This window comes from Bubalus bubalis, chromosome 12 (assembly GCF_019923935.1).
Source record: "Bubalus bubalis isolate 160015118507 breed Murrah chromosome 12, NDDB_SH_1, whole genome shotgun sequence".
In the NCBI taxonomy this organism is placed as follows: domain Eukaryota; kingdom Metazoa; phylum Chordata; class Mammalia; order Artiodactyla; family Bovidae; genus Bubalus; species Bubalus bubalis.
Window position 1 is genome coordinate 14,154,958 of NC_059168.1, and position 22,687 is coordinate 14,177,644.

General features: G+C 42.1%; 1 protein-coding gene across 4 annotated transcripts in view; it reads right to left on the reverse strand.

Annotated features, from left to right (window-relative positions):
* Positions 1-12,744: 12,744 nt before the first annotated feature.
* The window catches only part of SRD5A2 (steroid 5 alpha-reductase 2), a 48,094-nt gene continuing 38,151 nt past the window's right edge, over positions 12,745-22,687 (reverse strand). Inside the window, exons 3-6 of one of the 4 annotated variants that reach the window (XM_006054770.3) lie at positions 22,051-22,152; positions 20,508-20,546; positions 14,507-14,661; positions 12,745-13,600 (exon numbers count right to left, since the gene is read on the reverse strand). In XM_006054770.3, the coding sequence (XP_006054832.3) occupies positions 14,525-14,661; positions 20,508-20,546; positions 22,051-22,152 (278 nt within the window). In that variant the 3' untranslated portion in view covers positions 12,745-13,600; positions 14,507-14,524. Of the gene's footprint in view, positions 14,662-20,395; positions 20,547-22,050; positions 22,153-22,687 lie in introns of all 4 variants that reach the window. The other 3 variants (XM_025260845.2, XM_006054769.3, XM_006054768.3) reach the window with 3 other exon arrangements.

The window sequence follows — 22,687 nt, forward strand, 5'->3', positions numbered from 1 at the left end:
AAAGAGGAACTGAGGAGCCTCTTGATGAAAGTGAAAGAGGAGAGGGAAAAAGTTGGCTTAAAACTCAACATTCAGGCATTGAAATATGTATAATATCATATACAGAACGAGTCGCCAGTCCAGGTTCAATGCACGATACTGGATGCTTGGGGCTGGTGCACTGAGAGGACCCAGAGGGATGATATGGGGAGGGAGGAGGGAGGAGGGTTCAGGATGGGGAACACATGTATACCTGTGGCGGATTCATTTCAATATTTGGCAAAATCAATACAATATTGTAAAGTTTAAAAATAAAATTTAAAAAAAAAACCTCAACATTCAAAAAACTAAGATCATAGCATCCAGTCCCATCACTTCATGGCAAATAGATGGGGAAACAATGGAAACAGTGAGAGACTATTTTCTTGGGCTCCAAAATCACTGCAGATGGTGACTGCAGCCATGAAATTAAAAGACACTTGCTCCTTGGAAGAAAAGCTATGACCAACCTAGACAGCATATTAAAAAACAGAGACATTCCTTTGCTAACAAAGGTTTGTCTAGTCAAAGCTGTGGTTTTTCCAGTAGTCATGTATCGATATGAGAGTCAGACCATAAAGAAATCTGAGCAGTGAAGAATGGATGCTTTTGAACTGTGGTGTTGGAGAAGACTCTTGAGAGTCCCTGGGACTGCAAGGAGATCAAACCTGTCAATCCTAAAGGAAATCAGTCCTGAATATTCATTGGAAGGACTGATGTTGAAGCTGAAACTCCAATAATTTGGCCACCTGATGCGAAGAACTGAGTCATTGGAAAAGACCCTGATGCTGGGAAAGATTGAAGGCAGGAGAAGGGGACAACAGAGGATGAGATGGTTGGATGGTATCACCGACTCAATGAACATGAGTTTGAGCAAGCTCCGGGAGTTGGTGATGGACAAGGAGGCCTGGCGTGCTACAGTCCACGGGGTTTCAAAGAGTCGCACACGACTAAGTGACTGAACTGAGCTGATGGCACTGGTACAAAAACAGACACACAGATCAGTAGGACAGAATTGAGAGCCCTAAATAAACCCATACCTATATAAAATTAATATATGACAAACAGCAAAGAACATTTAATAAGGAAAGGATAGTCTCTTCAATAAATGGTGTTGAGAAAAACAGACAGCCACATGCAAAAGAATGAAAGAAGGCAGCTATATTACACTGTACACAAGAATCAATTCAAAATGAATACTTAAGCTAAGAGCTGAAACTACAGATGTTTGAAAACTATGTTTTCAAAAGAAAACATAAGCATAGACATCCATCTCTGTGATATTTTTGACTCCAAAGGCAAGGAAAACAAAAGCACAAATAAACAAACGGAATTATATCAAACTAGAAATTTCTGCACAGAGGAGGAAACCATTGTCAAAAAAAGAAAAGTTAACTTACTGAATGGGAGAAGATATTTGCAAATCATATATCCAATAAGGAGTTCCTATCAAAACATATAAAGAACTCACTCATATAACTCAACACAAAAACAAACAACCAGATTAAAAAAATGAGTAGAGGATCTAAATAGACACTTCTCCAAAGAAGACATACATATGGCCAACAGGTATGTGAAAAGATGTTCAACATCACTAATTATTAGAAAAATACAAATCAAGACCACAATGATATGTGGCCTCCCACCTGTCAGAGTAGCTACTAGTATTATTGAAAAAACAAGAAATAACAAATGTTGGATAGGATATGGAGACAAGAGAACCCTCATCAATTGCTGTTTGTACTGTAAATTGTTGTAGCCACTATGGAAAATAGTGTGGAGGCTCCTCAAAAAATCAAGAAGAGAGCTACCAGCGATTCCACTTCTGAAGAACAGAAATAAATATGTATTTATCTCAAGAACATGAAAACAGTAATTCAAAGAGATACAGGCACACTTATGTCCATTGCTGCATTATTGACAATAGCCACGATATAGATACAACATAGGTGTCCATCAGCAGGTGAACAGATAAAGAAAAAATGGTATGCATATACAGTGGACTGCTACTCAGCTATAAAAGAAGAATGAAATTCTACCATTTGCAAGACCATGAATGGACCGTTGAAGATACAATGTTTAGAGAAATAAGTCAAACAGAGAAAGACACGTACTTTATGACTTCGCGCATATATGGAATCTAAAACAAACAAATGAATAAACAAAATAAATAAAAACTAAGATAGATAAAGTGAACAGATTCGTGGTTACTAGGAGACAAGGGGGGTTAGAGGGGCAATGAGTGAAGGGGGTTAACTGTACGGTGACAGATGGTAACTAGATTTGTGGTGGTGATCACTCTGTAGCGTACCCAGATATCAAATTATAATCCTCTTTACCTGAAACTCAGAAAAAGAAAAAGATCAGAGAGTTAAGAGAAGCAGAGTGCATTGAGGGGATTCTGAAGCAGTCTATCACCACAGCAGTTACTGAGACCTGTATAGCTTCACATAGTGCTTTGTGCTAAAATGATCCTGAAGTGTGAGACACAGGCTCTGGACCTCACAGGGGACAAGACTTGTATCCATTAGACTTGCATCCAATAGACCATCCTAGACAAGACATAAATCATGACCAAGTTGTGTGGGACCACTGGGGAATGCATGAACAAAAGGCAGCAAAGGGAGTGAGTCTGGGAAACTTGAAAGAAGGGAGTGAGACTGGAGCAGGATTTGGAAGAAGAGTTGGGTTAGCTGAGGAGTGGAAACGCAGTGGAGGAGGTATTCTTAGTTTGGATGGGAAAGAAACGAAAAGGAACAAAAACTCAAAGAGGTAATTGAGTGCTGAATGTCCATGTGACAAGAGGAGGTAAAGTACAGAAAAAGAGGATAAGGGGTTCATAAGATAAGCTGTTAGAAAATCTTGTAAACTGAGAAGTCTGTTTGATTCCACATTTGGGGAAATACAAAGCCTTGTTAGTAAATAGTAAATAGAAATCTATCAATTCAGCTGCTATTGGCGCTGGGACTGCTGCTGCTGCTGCTGCTAAGTCGCTTCAGTCGTGTCCGACTCTGTGCGACCTCATAGACGGCAGCCCACCAGGCTCCCCCGTCCCTGGGATTCTCCAGGCAAGAACGCTGGAGTGGGTTGCCATTTCCTTCTCCAAGGCATGAAAGTGAAAAGTGAAAGTGAAGTCGCTCAGTCGTGTCCGACTCTTTGTGACCCCACGGACTGCAGCCCACCAGGCTCCTCCGTCCATGGGATTTCCCAGCAAGAGTACTAGAGTGGGGTGCCATTGGCACTGGGACTAGAGTGAGGCAAATGAGGTGAAAGAGGCACTTGCTTTTCTCTTGCAAAATTTAAGAGGGCACGAAAAAACTCAGTAATCAATATAAATGATATTCTAAGGCAGCATTTGAAGAACAAAGCAATGTACAAAAATTTATTGTGAACAAAATATCAAGGTTTTAAACAAAGGCAGAATCAGTGGTAGTGGCACACTAAGCCGTATTAAAGCTTGAGACCAAAGCAGAAATAAGTAATATCTTGTCCTCTTTTTGAAAACACAGAATATGTATTAACATATTAAAGGCTTTGAAAAATACTGCAGGAAAGAACCCTATTCAACTTTGTTTAATCCTACAGATTCCACATATATTTAACCACACAAACTTTTTGCAAGGAACATCTCTTTTCTGTGTAGAATATTTTTCAGGGCAGACCAGTATAGTCTGACTTTTTAAAAAACTGATAATGAAGCCAAGGCATTGAGAGGCAGCAAGACCTGCCTAGTTAAGTAGGAGTAAAATCAGTCAACATGATTTGAGTTCTTTGAAATTTGAGTTCTTGAAATGTATGAGTTCTTTTCTTCATTAACAAGTGTGATATAAGAAATAGTTTTTAATCTTTAACTGTTTTTACAGACCTTAGGTCATTATTATATTATTAGTTCATTGAGAGCCATCTGTGAAAATGATTGTATAAATTGTGAGTGGTTGGGTTAAACCCATGCTAACTTCAAGGTAAAATACTACCTTTAGTTTCTGCTTACTGTATTGGGAAATGACCTGAAAACCTGCACTTGCTGAAACAAGAGTTGTAAAGTCTGGACAAAATATAAAAACAACTACCTGAGACTCTAGAGATGTAACAAAAGCAGGCAGTTTTTGGAGGAGAGTTGAAATCTGCTGCAAGGAACACAATGGAAAACAATAACGTCCCCTTTTTTGTGACTTTCTTCTGAAAGCTGTAATTTAAAGATGGATCAATAGAAAGTATATACCTGTGGCGGATTCATTTTGATATTTGGCAAAACTAATACAGTTATGTAAAGTTTAAAAATAAAATAAAACAAAAAAAAAGAAAGTATACAATCTAAACAACAGGAAAAAATTAACACAGCCTCTTGGATATATGGAACAATTTCAAAAGGTTGATATATGTGTAAATGTAGTTAAAGAGAAAGAAGGGAGAGAAAAGGGAGCATAAAAAAGTATTTGAAGAAATAACAGCCCAAACTTCCAAAATTGAGTTCATAATTTAAATTCAAAAATTCTGTAGTTTCATGAACCCCAAACAGGATAAAGTTGAAGAGAACCACACCTAGATACATCATTTCTCAAACAGTTGAAAACCAAAGATAAAGAGAACATCGGGAAGTATGATCTCTGAAAAAAAATGACACATAAACACAGCATTCAACAATTATTTGAATGATCACAACTTCTCATCAGGAGAGGTCAATATACAGGGGAAAACATCTTTACAGCACTGGGAGTTTGAAAAAAAAAACTGTTTACTAAGAATTCTATATACCACAAAAATGCTTTGCAAGAATGAAGATGAAATGAAGATGCTTCCAAATAGTGGAATGGTCCTCATCTCTGCGGATCCACACAAGCACATGGATGAGTCTTGTGACTGCCTTGTGATGCCCAGTGAAGAAACCAACACAGAATGGGGTACATCCTGTATGATTCCATTTAGATAAAATGCAAACGACGAAGAGGTGGACGCAACTCAGTACACAGGCAGTCTCAGAAGGATGGGCTCACTTGCTGTCATCCAACCAGTCTGGTGACTCCGACAACAAAGAATCTATCTGCCTGCAAAGCAGGAGACCGGGTTTGATCCCAAGGTCGGAAAGATACCCAGGAGAAGGAATTGGCAACCCCCTCCAGTGCTCCTGCCTGGAGAATCCCATGGGGAGCCTGCAGAGCTACAGTCTGTGGGGCTACAGAGTTGGACACAACTTAGCGACTAAAGAACAAACCTATGGTGAAGAAAATCACTTCGGTGGTTGTCTGTGACTAGCGTTGGAGGGAAGAGTGGACTACATAGTGGCATAAGGAATCTTTAGGATGAGGAGACATTCCGTATCTTGATTGGAGTTGTAGTTTCACTGATGTATAGCAAACTCATCATACATATACTCAAAACAGAGAAAGTTTTTTTGTAAATAAATGATTCTTTATTGAGTTGATAAGGAAAAGACATCTCTAATACCATTTTGCTTTCTTACGATCTTCTTTCTCCTAAAAATGAATGAAAAAGAAAAATTTGTCTAATAAAGTGATTAACATAATCAAGTCACCCATATTTTTCTTAGAGTTGCTTCTCCTCCATCACAGTTTCTCCATCTTCTTTTCTCCACTATTTCCTTTAAATTCAAGTAGTGCAAGTGTTTGGGTGCACTAACCCCACTTCTGTAGGCAGAACTTCTGTAGCTGTTGCCCAGAATCTTGTGCTCCAGAGATAAGGCTCTCCCTGGAATTGAGGTAAACTGCTTGAGCCCTGCATTTTTCCATCCGCTCACATCCAGGTGTTAGACTCAAAGCCCAATGCAACTGAATTATTGATGCCTTGAGAGCTACTAGGTGGGACTAAATTGATTTCCTATGGCACCAATTGGAACCGTAGGCCAGGCTTGCCCAGCAAAATTTGTCAACCAGGAATTTTGTCTTCATTGCCTAGCACTTCGGAAAAGGCAATGGCAACCCACTCCAGTACTGGAAAATCCCATGGATGGAGGACCCTGGTAGGCTGCAGTCCATAGGTCGTTAAGAGTCGAACACGACTGAGCGACTTCATTTTTACTTTTCACTTTCATGCCTTGGAGAAGGAAATGGTAACCCACTCCAGTGTTCTTGCCTGGAGAATCCCAGGGCTGGGGGAGCCTGGTGGGCTGCCATCTATGGGGTTGCACAGAGTCAGACACAACTGAAGCGACTTAGCAGCAGCAGCAGCAGCAGCCTAGCACTTAAGAGTAGTAAACTTTGAAGAGGGCTTAGAGAACATTAGCTGAAACCCTAGCTTCAATTCAACCTCAGTTCAGTTCAGTTCAGTTGCTCAGTCATGTCCGACTCTTTGCGACTCCATGAATTGCAGCACGCCAGGCATCCCTGTCCATCACCAACTCCTGGAGTTCACTCAGACTCATGTCCATCGAGTCAGTGATGCCATCCAGCCATCTCATCCTCTGTCGTCCCCTTCTCCTCCTGCCCCCAATCCCTCCCAGCATCAGTCTTTTCCAATAAGTCAACTTTTTGCATGAGGTGGCCAAAGTACTGGAGTTTCAGCTTCAGCATCATTCCCTCCAAAGAAATCGCAGGGCCGATCTCCTTTAGGGTGGACTGGTTGGATCTCCTTGCAGTCCAAGGGACTCTCAAGAGTCTTCTCCAACACCACAGTTCAAAAGCATCAATTCTTTGGTGCTCAGCTTTCTTCACAATCCAACCCTCACATCCATACATGACCACTGGAAAAACTATAGCCTTGACTAGATGGACCTTAGTTGGCAAAGTAATGTCTCTGCTTTGTAATGTGCTACCTAGGTTGGTCATAACTTTTCTTCCAAGGAGTAAGCGTCTTTTAATTTCATGGCTGCAGTCACCATCTGCAGTGATTTTGGAGCCCCCAAAAATAAAGTCAGCCACTGTTTCCACTGTTTCCCCATCTATTTCCCATAAAGTGATGGAACCAGATGCCATGATCTTCGTTTTCAATTCAACCTGACCTTCCCCAGATTATCTTCCATTCTCCTCTTGAACACTCCAGCGATGGGGAACTCACAGCCAGGTTCTTTGTCTTCCTATAGCTAGTCAAATCTCTCTCCCTTAAGATCTACCCCTTGCTTTTTTTCTGGCCTCTCTCCCCAGTCCATGGGGTGCCCTAATTCTCATCCCAGTCCCCAGGTGCCCACAGCACCTACTGCACTTCTAAACAGTTCCCACCAGAGGGCACTCCAAGCACTGCTCAGTCTTTCCTCTCTTCGGGTTCCTCCTCTACAACCCTGTGTAAAGGGTTCAGTCAAACTAATTCCTGCCAAGAGGTATTTAATCAGTTGTCTTTTCGGGTTACTTGCTGCTTTAACCCAACTAAAAGAAGGTAAATACCTAAGAGTAGAATTGCTGAGTTATTGGGTAACCTATCTTTAACATTTTCAGGAACATTTCAGGAACCACCCAACTGTTTTCCAAAGACGCTGCACCATTTTATCTTCCCACCAGCAAATGTTTAAGGGCTCTGATTTCTTCACATCCTCATCAACCCTCGTTATGACCTTTTTTATTGTCATCGTTCTAGTGGGTGTGAAAAGCATCTAATTGTGATTGTGATTGCATTTCCCTAATGACTAATAATGCTGAGCTTCTCTTTATGTCCTTTTTGGGCATTTGTATATCTTTTCTAAAGAAATGTCTTTTCAAATCCTTTGTCCATTTTTAACTGGGTTATCTGTCCTTCTATTATTGAGTTGTAAGAGGTTTTTATATTTTGGATATAAATCCCTTATCAGATATATGACTGACAAATATTTTCCCCCAGTCTGTAGGTTGCCTTTTTACTTTTTGGTGGTGTTCTTTGAAAAGCTGAGCATCAAAGAATTGATGCTTTTGAACTATGGTGTTGGAGAAGACTCTTGAGAGTCCCTTAGACAGCAAGGAGATCCAACCAGTCCATCCTAAAGGAAATCAGTCCTGAATATTCATTGGAAGGACTGATGCTGAAACTGAAACTCCAATACTTTGGCCACCTGATGCGAAGAACTGACTCATTGGAAAAGACCCTGATGCTGGGAATGATTGAAGGCAGGAGGAGAAGGGGACGACAGAGATTGAGATGGTTGGATGGCATCACCGACTCAATGGACATGAGCTTGAGTAAGTTCCGGGAGTTGGTGATGGACAGGAGGAGGCCTGGAGTGCTGCAGTCTATAGGGTCCCAAAGAGTCAGACACGACTGAGCGACTGAATTGAACTTTGAGGTACAAAAGATTTTGATTCTGATGAAGTTCAGGTGCCAATCATCTCTATTATTCCTTGTGCCTTTGGCATCATATCAAAGAAATCACTGCCTAATCCAACATCATAAAGATTTATTCCTGTGTTTGCTTCTATGGGTTTTATAATTTAATCTCTTACATTTAGCTTTATGATTCACTTTGAGTTAATTTTTGTTTGTTGTACAAGGTAAGGATTCAAATCCCTTCTCCTGCATATAGATATCCAGTTTTCTCAGTATAAATTTGCTTAATGAATGAAAAATTTGCTATGATGTGTCTTCAGCAATCACCAGGCATCTGGGTTTTCCTTACAGTTCTTACAGGCTAAAAAGCAAGATAATGACTCTATCAAGGCAGATTTGTTACAGGGCAGAACAAATCTGCTTTTACCTAACATATTTCTATGGCTTTTAGGATGGAGGAGAGTGCATTAGAACAGTTGACAAAGTGTGGTGGTGTTTCAGTTACATTAGGCTCTGCTGGTAATCCTGCTAGTTGCCAAGTTGGGGGGTGGAGAGTTAGAGCATTCCCAGCACCTACAAATTTCAGAATAGGAATGCATCATATGTCAGTGAAGAGAAGACTTCAGTTGCACTTAAGAAGACCAGATAAGGATTAGGTAGAGCCCCTAGAGTCCAAATGACTACTGTATAGAAAGCTACAGGACTTGTTTTCTTCTTTTACATTTTTCTATCTCAAATTTTCAATAAAATATGTTGAGAGTTTTGCCTATATTTAAAGTTCATCTCTAGTTTCATAATGGACATAGTGAGGGCTCAGTTGATGTGACAGCCTCTCCGAACCCTTCTCAGGCTCCCTGAAAATACCATCTCACTATCTGCTATTTTTCCCTTCTGTTTTTTTTTTTTCTTCGTTTTCATTTCTTCTACTTTTCCTGCATTATTTGGGGATTAAGGATTAACTGTTTTTTGTGATTGCTTTTCATTTTTTCTATTAGTTTATTATTTATATCTCTTTGTTAAATTGTTGCCCTAGAGTTTGTACAATGTGTATCTCTAACTTAACACAGTTTACATTTATGTCTATACCTCTGTAGTGTAAGAATCTTACATTAAAGAATTAATTAACAAAATGAATTAATGGATTAATAAAATTTAATTGATTTTTATGGTACTTGCTTTCTAGTCAGTGCTGAAAAAGGCACCACAAAAGGATCGTCTTCTTCGGGGCCTCTGAAGTAAAGGAAAACAAAGACGGTGCAGAAGGAAAACCTGCCCACTCTCGTTCCTCTGGCTGCTGTCCCCTCCCCACACTGGCCTCCCAGAACTTGGATGCTGCCACACGCTTCTCGGAACAGTTCTTTCACCTCTTTCTGACAAGTGACACTGCTCCACAGACTTAAAACCATCTTTATGAGGTGAGCGGACAGAAATACAATTAAACTATTTATCTCGAGGCACAGCCATATGGCTTATGTTTTAAGAAACTCAGCTTCTTCCCTTATAAAAAAGGAGCTCTGAGAAGGGCTTGCTTTCTCTCTCAGAGGGAATTTTTTTCCCTCTGGGAGGATAAGGCAAGGATCTGGCTTAGAAAGACCTGGACACCAGGGAAAGGAAGAAACCATTCTGTCAGGAGAAGGCCCTGCTCCCAAGGCCATTTGCCTCACTTCCCTGCCAAGCATCCCCTACTTCCACCCCACTCCTCACGAAACCCTACCTTCCCCCTGCTTTCTCTCTCTGTTCTCCCCTCCTCCCAGCCAGCCTGCCAGGTGGAGAGGATAATGGAAATCCTTCACCTGGACTCTGACTACACTGAGCAAAGCCAAGCCATGTACCCATGAAGGTTAGGACGAAAGGCATTAAGACTGTATAGTACATACTCGGACCTTTTCCCAAAGAGTATTTCACTCATCCAGACCCTAAGCTGTGGTTAATGGGGAGAAAGAGGACACGATACAAATGACACAGAACCTTTTTAAGATCACAGCCCAGTGGACTTATAGAGAAAAAGAGCAAATCTCTTGTTTAGAAATTAAATCCACTCAATGGCTATTAAATCACCCAAGCACCTACATGACTGTCTGGCACCATGCCTCTTTTATCATGGGAGAGTATAGATGCTATAAAACAATCAGCAGCCTTTTCTAGAAGGTTTTACTTTACATGTATTGTTACCCTGCGTATTTGCCATGCCTGGACCTCAGCCCACAGCCTAGTAGATAATCAAAAAGCTGGGCAAGAAGGGAAATGACTCCTCACAAATCCATCCCTTCACAAGCCCAGAGTTTTCTCCCTTGCTTCTTGGCGAGTTGTCATGAGGTTACCACGAAAAGTCAAAACAGTTATTGCAAAACTGTGGGACAGTAAAATCATGGGTTTATTAATTGGTTTTTGAAAGAGTTTAAACCACCTAAATCACTATTTAATCACAAACTTCTCATTAGCAGTCTTTTCTCCTTCTGAACAAGGCAGAACTGCTATTGCTCCTTGTGAAGGTAAGTGTTAGGGAGGGGGAAAGTTGTGACGTTTACTGAACACACGTGTCCTCTCTCCTGCACCTTCATTTTATCAAATAGGTTCAAGATAAGGGCAGCAGCTGGATTCTCCCCACAGAGTGAGGGGAACAGATTCCCCCAAAGCCCATAACAATCTGTGCATCTGAACTGTGGCACTGCAATTAAGCTCTGGCTAGTTTTCTCCTGCCATAACTCTTCAGAAATCCAAATGGCAGCCCGTAAAGGGCAAGAATCATGTCAAATTCAACAGGATGTCCCCACCCCTCACCATTTTCACATCTAAGTATCAATAAGCGATTGCCTAGTGTGTTCAGGCCTTAAATCCACACCTCTCTAGGAAGGCTCTGCTGGATCTCTCTTATAAAAGCCTGCTGTGCTTAACGAAGAAAAAAAGACTTCTGACCCTTAAACAGACAAGATAAGACCAGCTGTGCAACACCTTGGAAGGCATTTAACACTGGGTTTTAGTGTCTCCATCTGTAACACGAAGGGGTGGAACTAGCTGATGTCCTAAATGTGCTTTATCTCTTTAACTCAGAAAGCAAACAAAACATTACAACACCTCCTACAGGTCAGTAGGAAAACATTGCCTCCATGAACATTTCAGCAAGAGCAGGACAGAGTAGCTGGTTAACTAAGCCAGTCATATTTTACCCCTGATTTGAAAAGAAAAAACACTCCACCTAAAATAACCATATTTTTGTTGCACTTCAGTGTTAGAAGAAAAGGGAAATATGTTTAGGGATGAGCATACCTTCAGACTTTTATTGTATTCCTTCTGCATGCATATCCTAGACCTAAACAGAGAAATCGAGTTGAAAACAATAGCCCTAGAGCACTGAGAATACCTCGGTTATCAAGAGAATATTTAAAATTACATGAAGTTGGAACTTCCCTGGGGGTCCAGTGGTTAAGACTTCACCTCCCAATGCAGGGGGTGCTAGTTCAATTCCTGGTCAGGGAGCTAAGAGCCAACATGCGTTGCAGCCAAAAAACCAAAGCATGAGAAACAGTGACAACCACAACGACAAAACCAAAGCATAAACTAGAAGCAATATTGTAATAAATTCAATAAAGACTTTAAAAATGGTCATCAAAAAAAAAATCTAAAAACAAAATTATATGAAGTTTATTCCACCCTATATTTAAATTAAGAAATCATGATAAATTGTAATTATAAGAGTTTCTTAAATTTCAAACATGTGAGTTAGACCTAAGTAGAATAAATCAGAGTTGTCCTAAATAAAATTCTAAAGAACACCCTCTAGTGGCAAGAACATGAAACTGCTGAACAGCAGTTTTCGTCCTGAGATTGCACACACTGAGCAAATAATAGCTATCACTTATTGAGCATTTCGGAGAAGGCAATGGCACCCCACTCCAGTACTTTTGCCTAGAAAATCCCATGGACGGAGGAGCCTGGTAGGCTGCAGTTCATGAGGTCGCTAGAGTCGAACACGACTGAGCGACTTTTCACTTTCATGCATTGGAGAAGGCAATGGCAACCCACTCCAGTGTTCTTGCGTGGAGAATCCCAGGGAGCGGAAGCCTGGTTGGCTGCCGTCTGTGGGGTCGCACAGAGTCAGACACGACTGAAGCGACGCAGCAGCAGCAGGAGCATTAAGCATTTATTACAAATCAAGGACTGGTCTGGGTATTATATATAGTAATAAGATAAAGGATCTCATAAAGGCAGTTTTAAGTGTCACAGAGAGAACCGGAAGTCATTTCACAGAGGCCAACCTACACCTTAAGACTGATTTCACTGGGTGTGGTTTCCCCACTGCTCTGTGTATTCCTGAACACTTGGAGGGGCATCCAGCCTTAGTACATTCTCCTGCACCTTTATTGCACCTGCCTGGAGTTCTAAGCTGTGGTTGACAAGCTCTATAAGTCATATTTCTCTTTTCTTTTCAGCTCAGGGCCCTGAATTTCAAGTTGGCAAAATAGAGAAGGAAAGAAAGGAAGCAACACTCAGGGGGAAAAAAAAAAACAGAATAAAAGGGAACAAACACAGCTCAACACCTTATGAAAATATTTATAAGTTTGGGGGTCTTTTAATTTAAAAAAATTACTTATCCATAATTCGAGAGTCATTTAAACAGCAAAACATGTATATAAATGATTACAATTTGTATTTTTCAGTCATATACATCTTCAGATCTTTTGAGTGTATTTTATCTAGTGAATTTCTGCACTTAGCACTACATCTGATGAAACTGGTGCTCACTGCTCAGAGATTTGCTAAAGATTACCAATGCTGGACACAAACCTAGACCTATAGAGATAAATATCATCATGCATTCTGATTAGGAGGGTTCAGTCCCTTCCTTAGAGAGCCCAAAGTTTCAGCATCCACTTGAAGGTGACCCCCTCCACTGAGGTTGCAAATTCTGATGTCTACCAGCTGACCAGTCCCAGTTCTTGGCAGGGTCCACTGGCCCAGATTCTCTAATGTTCTAAAAGAACCTGGAAAATGAAGAAACCTCCTAATTTTTAAATTTTCGAAACTTTTAATGTAAAAAAAAAAAGAAAACCAAACTATGTGTAAAACACTGTTGGGGCCAAACAAAGCAGGTTGTCTGCCTAGAGGTGTCCCTCTGGTTGTGAATTCCAGCCTCGTCTCCCAGGACTTCTAAGCACTGAGGTTCAAGGCACCTCTTGGGGATTCCTTCTTGAACACATCCTGGGGACTGTGGTGCAGAAACTCTGGAAGGGAAGAGATGCTGGGTGCTTCTGAGATGCTTCACCATCACCGTACACATCTGGTCAGGGGAAACAGCATACACTCTAATTCGGTACTTTCCATTGTCTGACACTCATTATTTGGCTATTTTCACCAGTTTCCAGGGCTTCTCTGGTGGCTCAGATGGTAAAGAATCTGCCTGCAATGCAGGAGACCTGGGTTCAGTTCCTGGGTTGGGAAGATCCCCTGGAGAAGGGTATGGCAACCCATTCCAGTATTCTTGCCTGAAGAATCTCCATGGACAGAGTCTGGAGGGCTATAGTTCATGGGGTCACAAAGAGACATGACTGAGAAACTAAGAACATACACACACCAGTTTCCAAAAACATGAGAGTTTGCAGTCTACATGTAAAATACTTTCTCTCGCCCTCTGTGGTCAACCAGAGGCATCTCTTCTTCTTTGTGGTCATTAAAACCTGACCTTTGATAAAATCCACACCAGTTATCTGTGTTAGCCTATGTATAATATTTCTAATGGGAACTGTGAAATCTTCAGGAAGACAGAGGCACTAAGACAACACACAAATTTGAAATGGGTTCAATGTATTATTGCATTTTCAGCAGAATGAAGAGAGGGCTCCTCTGCTCAAAGTCTACTTAATCATTTCACATCTTTCATAATTAACTAAGGAAAAGGGAGAGGTGAGTAGGTTTTCATTTGGGAGGAGAATTGCTCTGGGTCTGTGCAGCTTCAGAATTTAAATTGCTGCTAATTTGTATAGGAGTCAAATGTGTACCTTTAATAAATTCTATAAGCAATGCCCTCAACTCAAAGCTTTCTCGACTGCAGAAAGTCTTAACACTGATATAGAGTAGGTATAAAGCCACATGTACTTGGGTCAGTCAAAAAAAAAAAACATAGGAAAGTTTGCACTTTCTAGGAGGAAGAGCTAAGAAGCAGATATCTCTGCATTAAAAGGTGGGGCCTTATTCTTCAACAGGAGAGCAGCAGAGAGACCCCCAGGGGGTTGGGAGGAGACACTAGGGGGGCCCATGCAGACTCCTCAGGCCAGCTGTCAGGACACCACGCTACTATTACACATACACAGTAGGACTTTAAAAGTTACAGGCTCAGCAGCTTGATGGTTTTCAACGGGATCGTGGGAGTTTTGTTCCCTTGTTCTTTGGTTTCTTTAAAAGATGAATGGAATGAGGGCTCTTCGAGACTTGGGGTAGTCATCAAACATCTTGAGGTAGAATCTAAAAGACAAAAGAGGAATGATTATAAATACAATCAAGCAGCGGTCACTGGTTGACGTTTGATCTGTTTGAAGTCCGTGTTACAAATCAGCCTGCAGTTATTCGGGGCCTGACTTTTCCAGGTGGCCATCTGTCTATTTTCTTCCTCCAGCATCCTATCTCTTGCAAATGTTGAAGCTTCTTATGTTGGGAAATAAAAAACAATAGCCAGAGACCAGCAGTAGTGGCTGTACCACATGATGAGCGTACCTGATGCCACTGAGTTATATATTTAATATGGTTAAAATGAGAAATTTCGTTATGTATATTTTACCCAGTAAAGAATATATAATAGCCAGAAAGAAGTACTCGGTGGATTCAACTGAGGCATACAGGAACCAGAGATCACAAAAAGCATGGTCAAGGTTAACTCTGGAGAAATGGTCAGGTTCCCAGGTAAAATATCCCTTCACAAGGCCTGGGGGAATGCCAAAAGAAAAAAGAAATGTTACTTTGTATTGTCTATTGAATTGTGTGTCCCCTAAAACATAGGCTGAAGTTCTAACTTCCAGTACCTGAGAAGGTGACCTTATTTTAAAAATAGGGTCATTGCAGATATAATTTATTAAGATAAGGTTGTACTGGAGCAGGGTGGGCCCTTAATCCAATATGACTGGTGTTCTCACGAGAAGGGGAAGAAGACACACAGAGACAGACACACAGTGGGGGAAAGCCTTGTGAAGACAGAGGCAGGGATGACGGGGATGCAGCTACAAGCCACAAACACCAAGGAATGCCGGCCACTGCCAGAAGCTAGGAAGAGACAAGGAAGGATTCTTCTCTTGAGCCTTCAGAGAGAGTGTAGTCCTCCCACACCTTGATTTCAGACTTCTGCCTCCAGAACTGCAAGAGAATACATTTCTGTTCTTTAAGCCACTCAGTTAGTTCCTCTTTGGGCAGACAAGGAAGACTAACACATCTTGTAAAAATGGCTTTCTCTTTAAGTGACCAGGCTGCTCTCTTAACTAGTTGAAGCTGGTAGCTCTTAAGCTATAATTAAACTGATACACTCTGTTCACGTATCATTAAACTGATACACTCTGTTCACCTATCATAGTTTGAAATGGCAAACAGTGTTAATATGTCACAGGAGTTGGCTGGCTTTCCATGCAGTGATATGGGGTCTGCTGAGCTGCCTTTCACAAACCCCAATTAACCTTATAAAAATGACGCCCTCCAGCCGTCCCTCTGAAGCAGTCAACACAGCAGGACAGGGCTTCAGTTTGGATTTTGTTGCTGCACTAGCTAGAACCCTCTGGTAGAACTGCTGCCTCCCCTGACCAGGCCCAGCACAGTCCATACTCATCAGTCTTCTACTGACTGCTGCCCTGTCCTTACAGGACGGGTAACAGGCCTACCTGAATGGGGCAGAATTATTTCACTGACCCCCTTCCAGGCTGGGGACCCCACTGGTGCCCTTCTCTACCAAGCCCAGGAGGGGGTAGAAATAAGTCATGAGGAGAGTTGCTGTTTCATTCATTTTTAGAAGGTCTCTGCATAAATCCCATTCCAAGGAAAAAAAATTCCAAGGAAAAGAACCCATTCTTAGTTAAGCCTTCAAGACTATGAAATTGATCATTAGCTGGACTAAAATGCCTATGCAGGAGCCTAAGGGTTTGCTTCAGGGTCCTGATTCCAAGCCTGTTCTCCCTTTGGGCATCCTCCCCACTCCCCGCCCCACCATGTGTCCAGGAACAACAGGCTTTCTCTTTCCTCTAGCCCCATTTCAGAAAAGGGATCTGAAACTTGTCTTTAAAGCCTGATAGCAATTTAGTATGTATTCCTTTCACTTTCAGTGATACTTAACTTTTTTTCCCCACCCTATCACAGGTGCAGGGATTTGGAGGGAGGTGGAAGCTGGTAAAGCTTTAGGCTAGACCAGTAGGTGAAGGCTAAGTCTCTTCAGTCATGTCCAATTCTTGTGACCCTATGAACTATAGCCTGCCAGGCTCCTCTGTCCACAGAAGGGTCTATCTCCTGCAGTTCCCAGAATTCCCCAGCAGATGACACAGTCCTGAAAGTGTCCCACACAGGTATCACACTGAATGGATGACCCTATCTTCCCAGGAGAAATAAACACAGAAAGAATGAAGAGACAGACCTAAAGCAAAAACACCACCCAGTTGTGGATGTGACTGGTGATGGAAGTAAAGTCCGATGCTGTAAAGAACAACATTGCATAGGAACCTGGAATGTTAGGTCCATGAATCAAGGTAAATTGGAAGTGGTCAAACAGGAGATGGCAAGAGTGAACATTGACAGTTTAGGAATCAGTGAACTAAAATGGACTGGAATGGGTGAATTCAGATGACCATTATATCTACTACTGTGAGCAAGTATCCCTTAGAAGAAATGGAGTAGCCATCATAGACAACAAAAGAGCCCGAAATGCAGTTCTTGGGTATAATCTCAAAAACGACAGAATGATCTCTGTTAATTTCCAAGGCAAACCATTCAATATCACAGTAATCCAAGTCTATGCCCCAACAAGTAATGCTGAAGAAGTTGAAGTTGAACGGTTCTATGAAGACCTTCAAGACCTTCTAGAACTAACACCCCAAAAAAGATGTCCTTTTCATTATAGGGGACTGGAATGCAAAAGTAGGAAGTCAAAAAATATCTGGAGTAATAGGCGAATTTGGCCTTGGAATACGGAATGAAGCAGGGCAAAGGCTAACACAGTTTTGCAACTGAACGCACTGGTCAGAGCAAACCCTCTGTTCCAACAGCATAAGAGAAAACTCTACATGTGAACATCACCAGATGGTCAACACCAAAATCAGATTGATTATATTCTTTTCAGCCAAAGATGGAGAAGCTCTATACAGTCAGCAAAAACAAGACCCGGAGCTCACTGTGGCTCAGATCATGAACTCCTTACTGAAAAATTCAGACTTAAATTGAAGAAAGTAGGGAAAACCACTAGACCATTCAGGAATGACCTCAGTCAAATTCCTTATGATTATAGAGTAGATGTGACAAATAGATTCAAGGGATTAGATCTGATAGAGTGCCTGAAGAACTACGGATGGAGGTTTGTGACATTGTACAAAAGGCAGGGATCAAGACCATCCCCAAGAAAAAGAAATGCAAAAAGGCAAAATGGTTGTCTGAGGAGGGCTTACAAATAGCTGAGAAAAGAAAAGAAGCTAAAGGCAAAGGAGAAAAGGAAAGATATACCCATCTGAATGCAGAGTTCAAAGAATAGCAAGGAGAGATTAAAAAAGCCTTCCTCAGTGATCAGAGCAAAGAAATAGAGGAAAACAACAGAAGGGGAATGACCAGAGATCTCTTCAAGAAAATTAGAGATACCAAGGGGACATTTCATGCAAAGATGGGCACAATAAAGGACAGAAATTGTATGGACCTAACAGAAGCAGAAGATATTAAGAAGAGGTGGCAAGAATACACAGAAGAACTGTACAAAAAAGATCTTCATGACCCAGATAACCACGATGGTGTGATCACTCACCTAGAGCCAGACATCCTGGAATGTGAAGTCAAGTGGGCCTTAGGAAGCATCACTACAAACAAAGCTAGTGGAGGTGATGGAATTCCAGTTGAGCTCTTTCAAATCCTAAAAGATGATGCTGTGAAAGTGTTGTACTCAATATGCCAGCAAATTTGGAAAACTCAGCAGTGGCCACAGGACTGGAAAAAGTCAGTTTTCATTCCAATCCCAAAGAAAGGCAATGCCAAAGAATGCTCAAACTACCACACAATTGCACTCATGTCACCACAATAGGAAAATAATGCCCCAAATTCTCCAAGCCAGGCTTCAACAGTACATTAACCGTGAGCTTCCAGATGTTCAAGCTAGATTCCGAAGTGGCAGAGGAACCAGAAATCAAATTCCCAACATCCGTTGGATCATCAAAAAAGCAAAAGAGATCCAGAAAAACATCTACTTCTGCTTTATTCACTATGCCAAAGCCTTTGACTGTGTGGATCACAACAAACTGTGGAAAATTCTTCAAGAGATGGGAACACCAGACCACCTTACCTGCCTCCTGAGAAATCTGTATGCAGGTCAAGAGGCAACAGTTAGAACTGGACATGGAACAACAAACTGGTTCCAAGTCAGGAAAGAAGTACATATATTGTCACCCTGCTTATTTAACTTATATGCAGAGTACACCATGTGAAATGTCAGGCTGGACAAGGCACAAGCTGGAATCAAGATTGCCAGGAGAAATATCAATAACCTCAGATATGCAGATGACACCACACTTAGACAGAAAGAGAACTAAAGAGGCTCTTGATGAAAGTGAAGGAGGAGAATGAAAAAGTTGGCTTAAAACTCAACATTCAGAAAACTAAGATCATGGCTTATGGTCCCATCACTTCCTGGCAAATAGATGGGGAAACAATGGAAAACAGTGACAGATTATTTTCTTGGGCTCCAAAATCACTGCAGATGGTGACTGTAGCCATAAAATTAAGACGCTTGCTCCTTGGAAGAAAAGGTATGACCAACCTAGACAGCATATTAAAAAACAGAGGCATTACTTTGCCAACAAAGGTTCTTCTAGTCAAAGCTATGGTTTTTCTAGTAGTCATGTATGGATGTGAAAGTTGGACTGTAAAGAAAACTGAGCACCAAAGAATTGATGGTTTTGAACTGTGGTGTTGGAGAAGACTCCCTTGGACTACAAGGAGATCCAACCAGTCAATCCTAAAATTCTGAATATTCATTGGAAGGACTGATGCTGAAGATGAACTCCAATACTTTGGCCTGATGGGAAAAACTGACTCATTGGAAAAGACCCTGATGCTGGGAAAGATTGAAGGCAGGAGGAGAAGGGGAGAACAGAGGATGAGATAGTTAGATGGCATCACTGATTCAATGGACGTGAGTTTGAACAAGCTCCGGGAGCTGGTGATAGACAGGGAAGCCTGGCGTGCAGCAGTTCATTGGTCGCAGAGTGGGACACGACTGAGCAACTGAACTGAACTGAACTGATCTTCCAAGGAAGCCAGCAATGACCTGGGTTATGATCTATAGAAGGTGGGGGCAGGGGAAGGAGAAGAGTACCAGAATAAACCCTAGTATTACGTAGACTCCAAGAAAAGAATTCTGGAGTTTCCAGGGCTCTGTGATTACCTGAACTGTTAGCACCAAACCTAGAATTAAAGATAGTAGCCACACTAGGTTCAGAGCTAGTGCTTTTCCCCACTGACTCTCCATCCAAACTGCCTGGGAAGCTCTGGAAAGTGTGACCTGGGGTCCCAGCCATGGAACACACTTAGAGAGTGTGGCTGAGGTGAACTGAAGCACCCCTTGTACCTCCTGACTCTTACCTGTAGCCCACAGCCAAACAGCAGCCATCGCCAGATAAGCCTGATAGGCGGGCACAGAGCCCGGTCAACTACCTCACATGGAAACCAAGTGCCCCTCTCTGGAAAGCCTTCTTCAACAGGCACGTGGCTTCGCGAGTCCCCTCAGTGCCCCTGTCTATGTGGAATTGTGTTTGTTCATAGGAAGGTAAAAAGTGTCACTGATGCTGCCACCCAGCTCAATTCCAACTTCAGTGAAAATCTGAGACCTCAGAATTGGCCCATCTGGGTTACTGTGTCAACTTTACCTTGTTAAAAATAAATCTTTTAGGTTTCTAAATCTGAGTCCGTGTTTTAAGAAAAGCCTGTTTGGAGAAGAAAGCTATGTGGATGCTGCCACCTTAATTGAAAAGTTTACCTATGATGATGAAAAGCTCGCAGCCCAAGGAAACAAAGTGAGAAAAATGCAAATGCAAGTGCTGGGAGGGACCAAGAGGCCAGGGCATAGCCGATCCATTCAATGATCTCACCGAGGAAATTGGCTCCAGAAACATACGTGAACAAGCCACCTGCGTGCGGAAGAATCGACAAGTCAGTCCCCTGTGCTCCATTATTGCCATGTGAGAACCCCTCTGCTTTGTTCCAAAACATATAAGGGCACCTTGGTCAAATGCAGGGCTGGAGACCGCCTTCAGAGTCGGGGGAGTTTGGTGCAATCCTCTTGGGGAGCAGGGAAAACAGTGTCGGCCTCCTGTAGCCCTCAGAACATCCTGCTTATACGTCAACCTCACACCCTGGTTACTTGGGAATAGTTAGAACTTCAAATATTCTGCACCTTTATCTCTGAAAATGCACTTGTACTTGTAAGGCTTCCCATCCTAGGTTTTGATGAAGTAAATATGGTTCTCTACATCTTTAAGAACACACAAGTGGCAGGAAATAAACAAATGCTACCCCCTGACTACTCACTAGTTAAGTCTAGTGAGACTTCTTGAAGAGGACAAATGTGTTGGTTGTGCATGATATGGCTTTATTTGCTAACCTAGGAAGGATCAGCACTCTACATACAAATGATTGTTAATTTCTTGTGTCATCTTGACTGGGCCATGTGGTGCCCAGATTCTTGATTGATCATTATTTCTGGGTATGTCCGTGACAGTGTCTGGATCAAATTAACAGTTGAGTCAACAGACTGAGTAAGGCAGATTGTCTCCCCACCCCACGCCCAGCCCCCAGATTGAGAGGCGTCAATCCTCTGGAGGCTTGAACAAAACAAAAATCGGCTGAGGGAGACTTCGTTCTCCGGTTTTGAGCTGAACATTGGTTTCCTGCACTCAGACTGGAACTTACACAGAAGATCTCCTAGTTCTCAGGCCTTGAGAACTAGAAATTACACCACCTATTCTCTGGGGACTCTACCTTGTAGATGGCAGATTCTGGGCTTTCTCAACCTCCACAGTCATGTGAGCCAATTCCTCATAATAAATCTCTTTATTGATCAGTTGTGTGTGTGTGTGTGTTTTCAGTCATGTCCAACTCTTTTGTGACCCCATGACTATAGCCCACCATGGTCCTCTGTCCGTGAGATTTTTCCAGGCAAGAATACTGGAGTAGGTTGCCATTGCCTCGTCAAGGAGGTTGCCATTTCCTCCTTCCAGGCCCAGGGATCAAACCCCTGTGCTCCTGTGTCTCCTGCACTGGCAGGTGGGTTTTTTATCATTGAGCCACCTGGGAAGCCTAATTCAATTGGTTCTGCTTCTCTGGAGAACCCTCATACAGCACATGATAAACTGCAACCAAGTGACAGCCTACTTCCACCTGACCCCAAACCCCACACTCCCCACACTGAGGGTATCGTGATCACGAACCTGCCTGGGGGCTCTTCTCTTGCTCTTTCAGGTTCAGACCAGGAACGCAAATGTATCGTGGGGCAGGATGGGACATGGAGGAGAAGCCAGGGACCTGCTGGGATAGACTGCATCATCTGTGCCCTCTCTTTTGTTACTCATAGTGAAACTCCTGGGACAGGCTCTCAAGGCAGAGTGAGAATCTGGAGGGCAGGGGAGACGTTACCTTGTGGAATCCTATAGATGATTTCTCCAGGCTTCCTGAGCTGGCGCAATATATAGTCACTGTGAATGTTGATTCCCATTCCCAAAATGAATAAGAAGATACCTTGGCAAAGAAGAGAGGGAGAAGTTAACAATGTGTGCTGTTTTTGGTGTTTTCTCACAATCAAAGTGTTTTGTGGTTTGTTTTTTTGTTTGTTTGTTTAGTTTGATTGTTTTCTAAAAAATGAAGGGAAGGGCATTTGACCTCAAATTCTAAGAATGCTACTAAATCAAGAAAGGAGGGAGGGAGCAACGTACCCTGGTCCCAAATTTGAATGAAAGAGCTATGCTGTTTCATAGGCCAAAGACTGAAAATGCACAGTGTCAGGTGATAGAGAGGAGTGAGAGAGGAGAGGGAGCCCCACCATCATCCGACATTTAAATACATAAGTACATAAGCAAGTAAATGAATGAATAAATAGCAAGCCTTCAGCTCATTCAAAAACAATCAAACCATGGTCAGCAAACTTAACCACCAATTAGAATCCCTCCTCCTTGACCACCCCCACTTTAGAGGCTGGAAGGCTGAGAAGAGGCCTTGTGACCTAGTTCTGCTGAGACCGTGTAAAGGAAAGATTTCTGGAGATTTCCTTGGAACT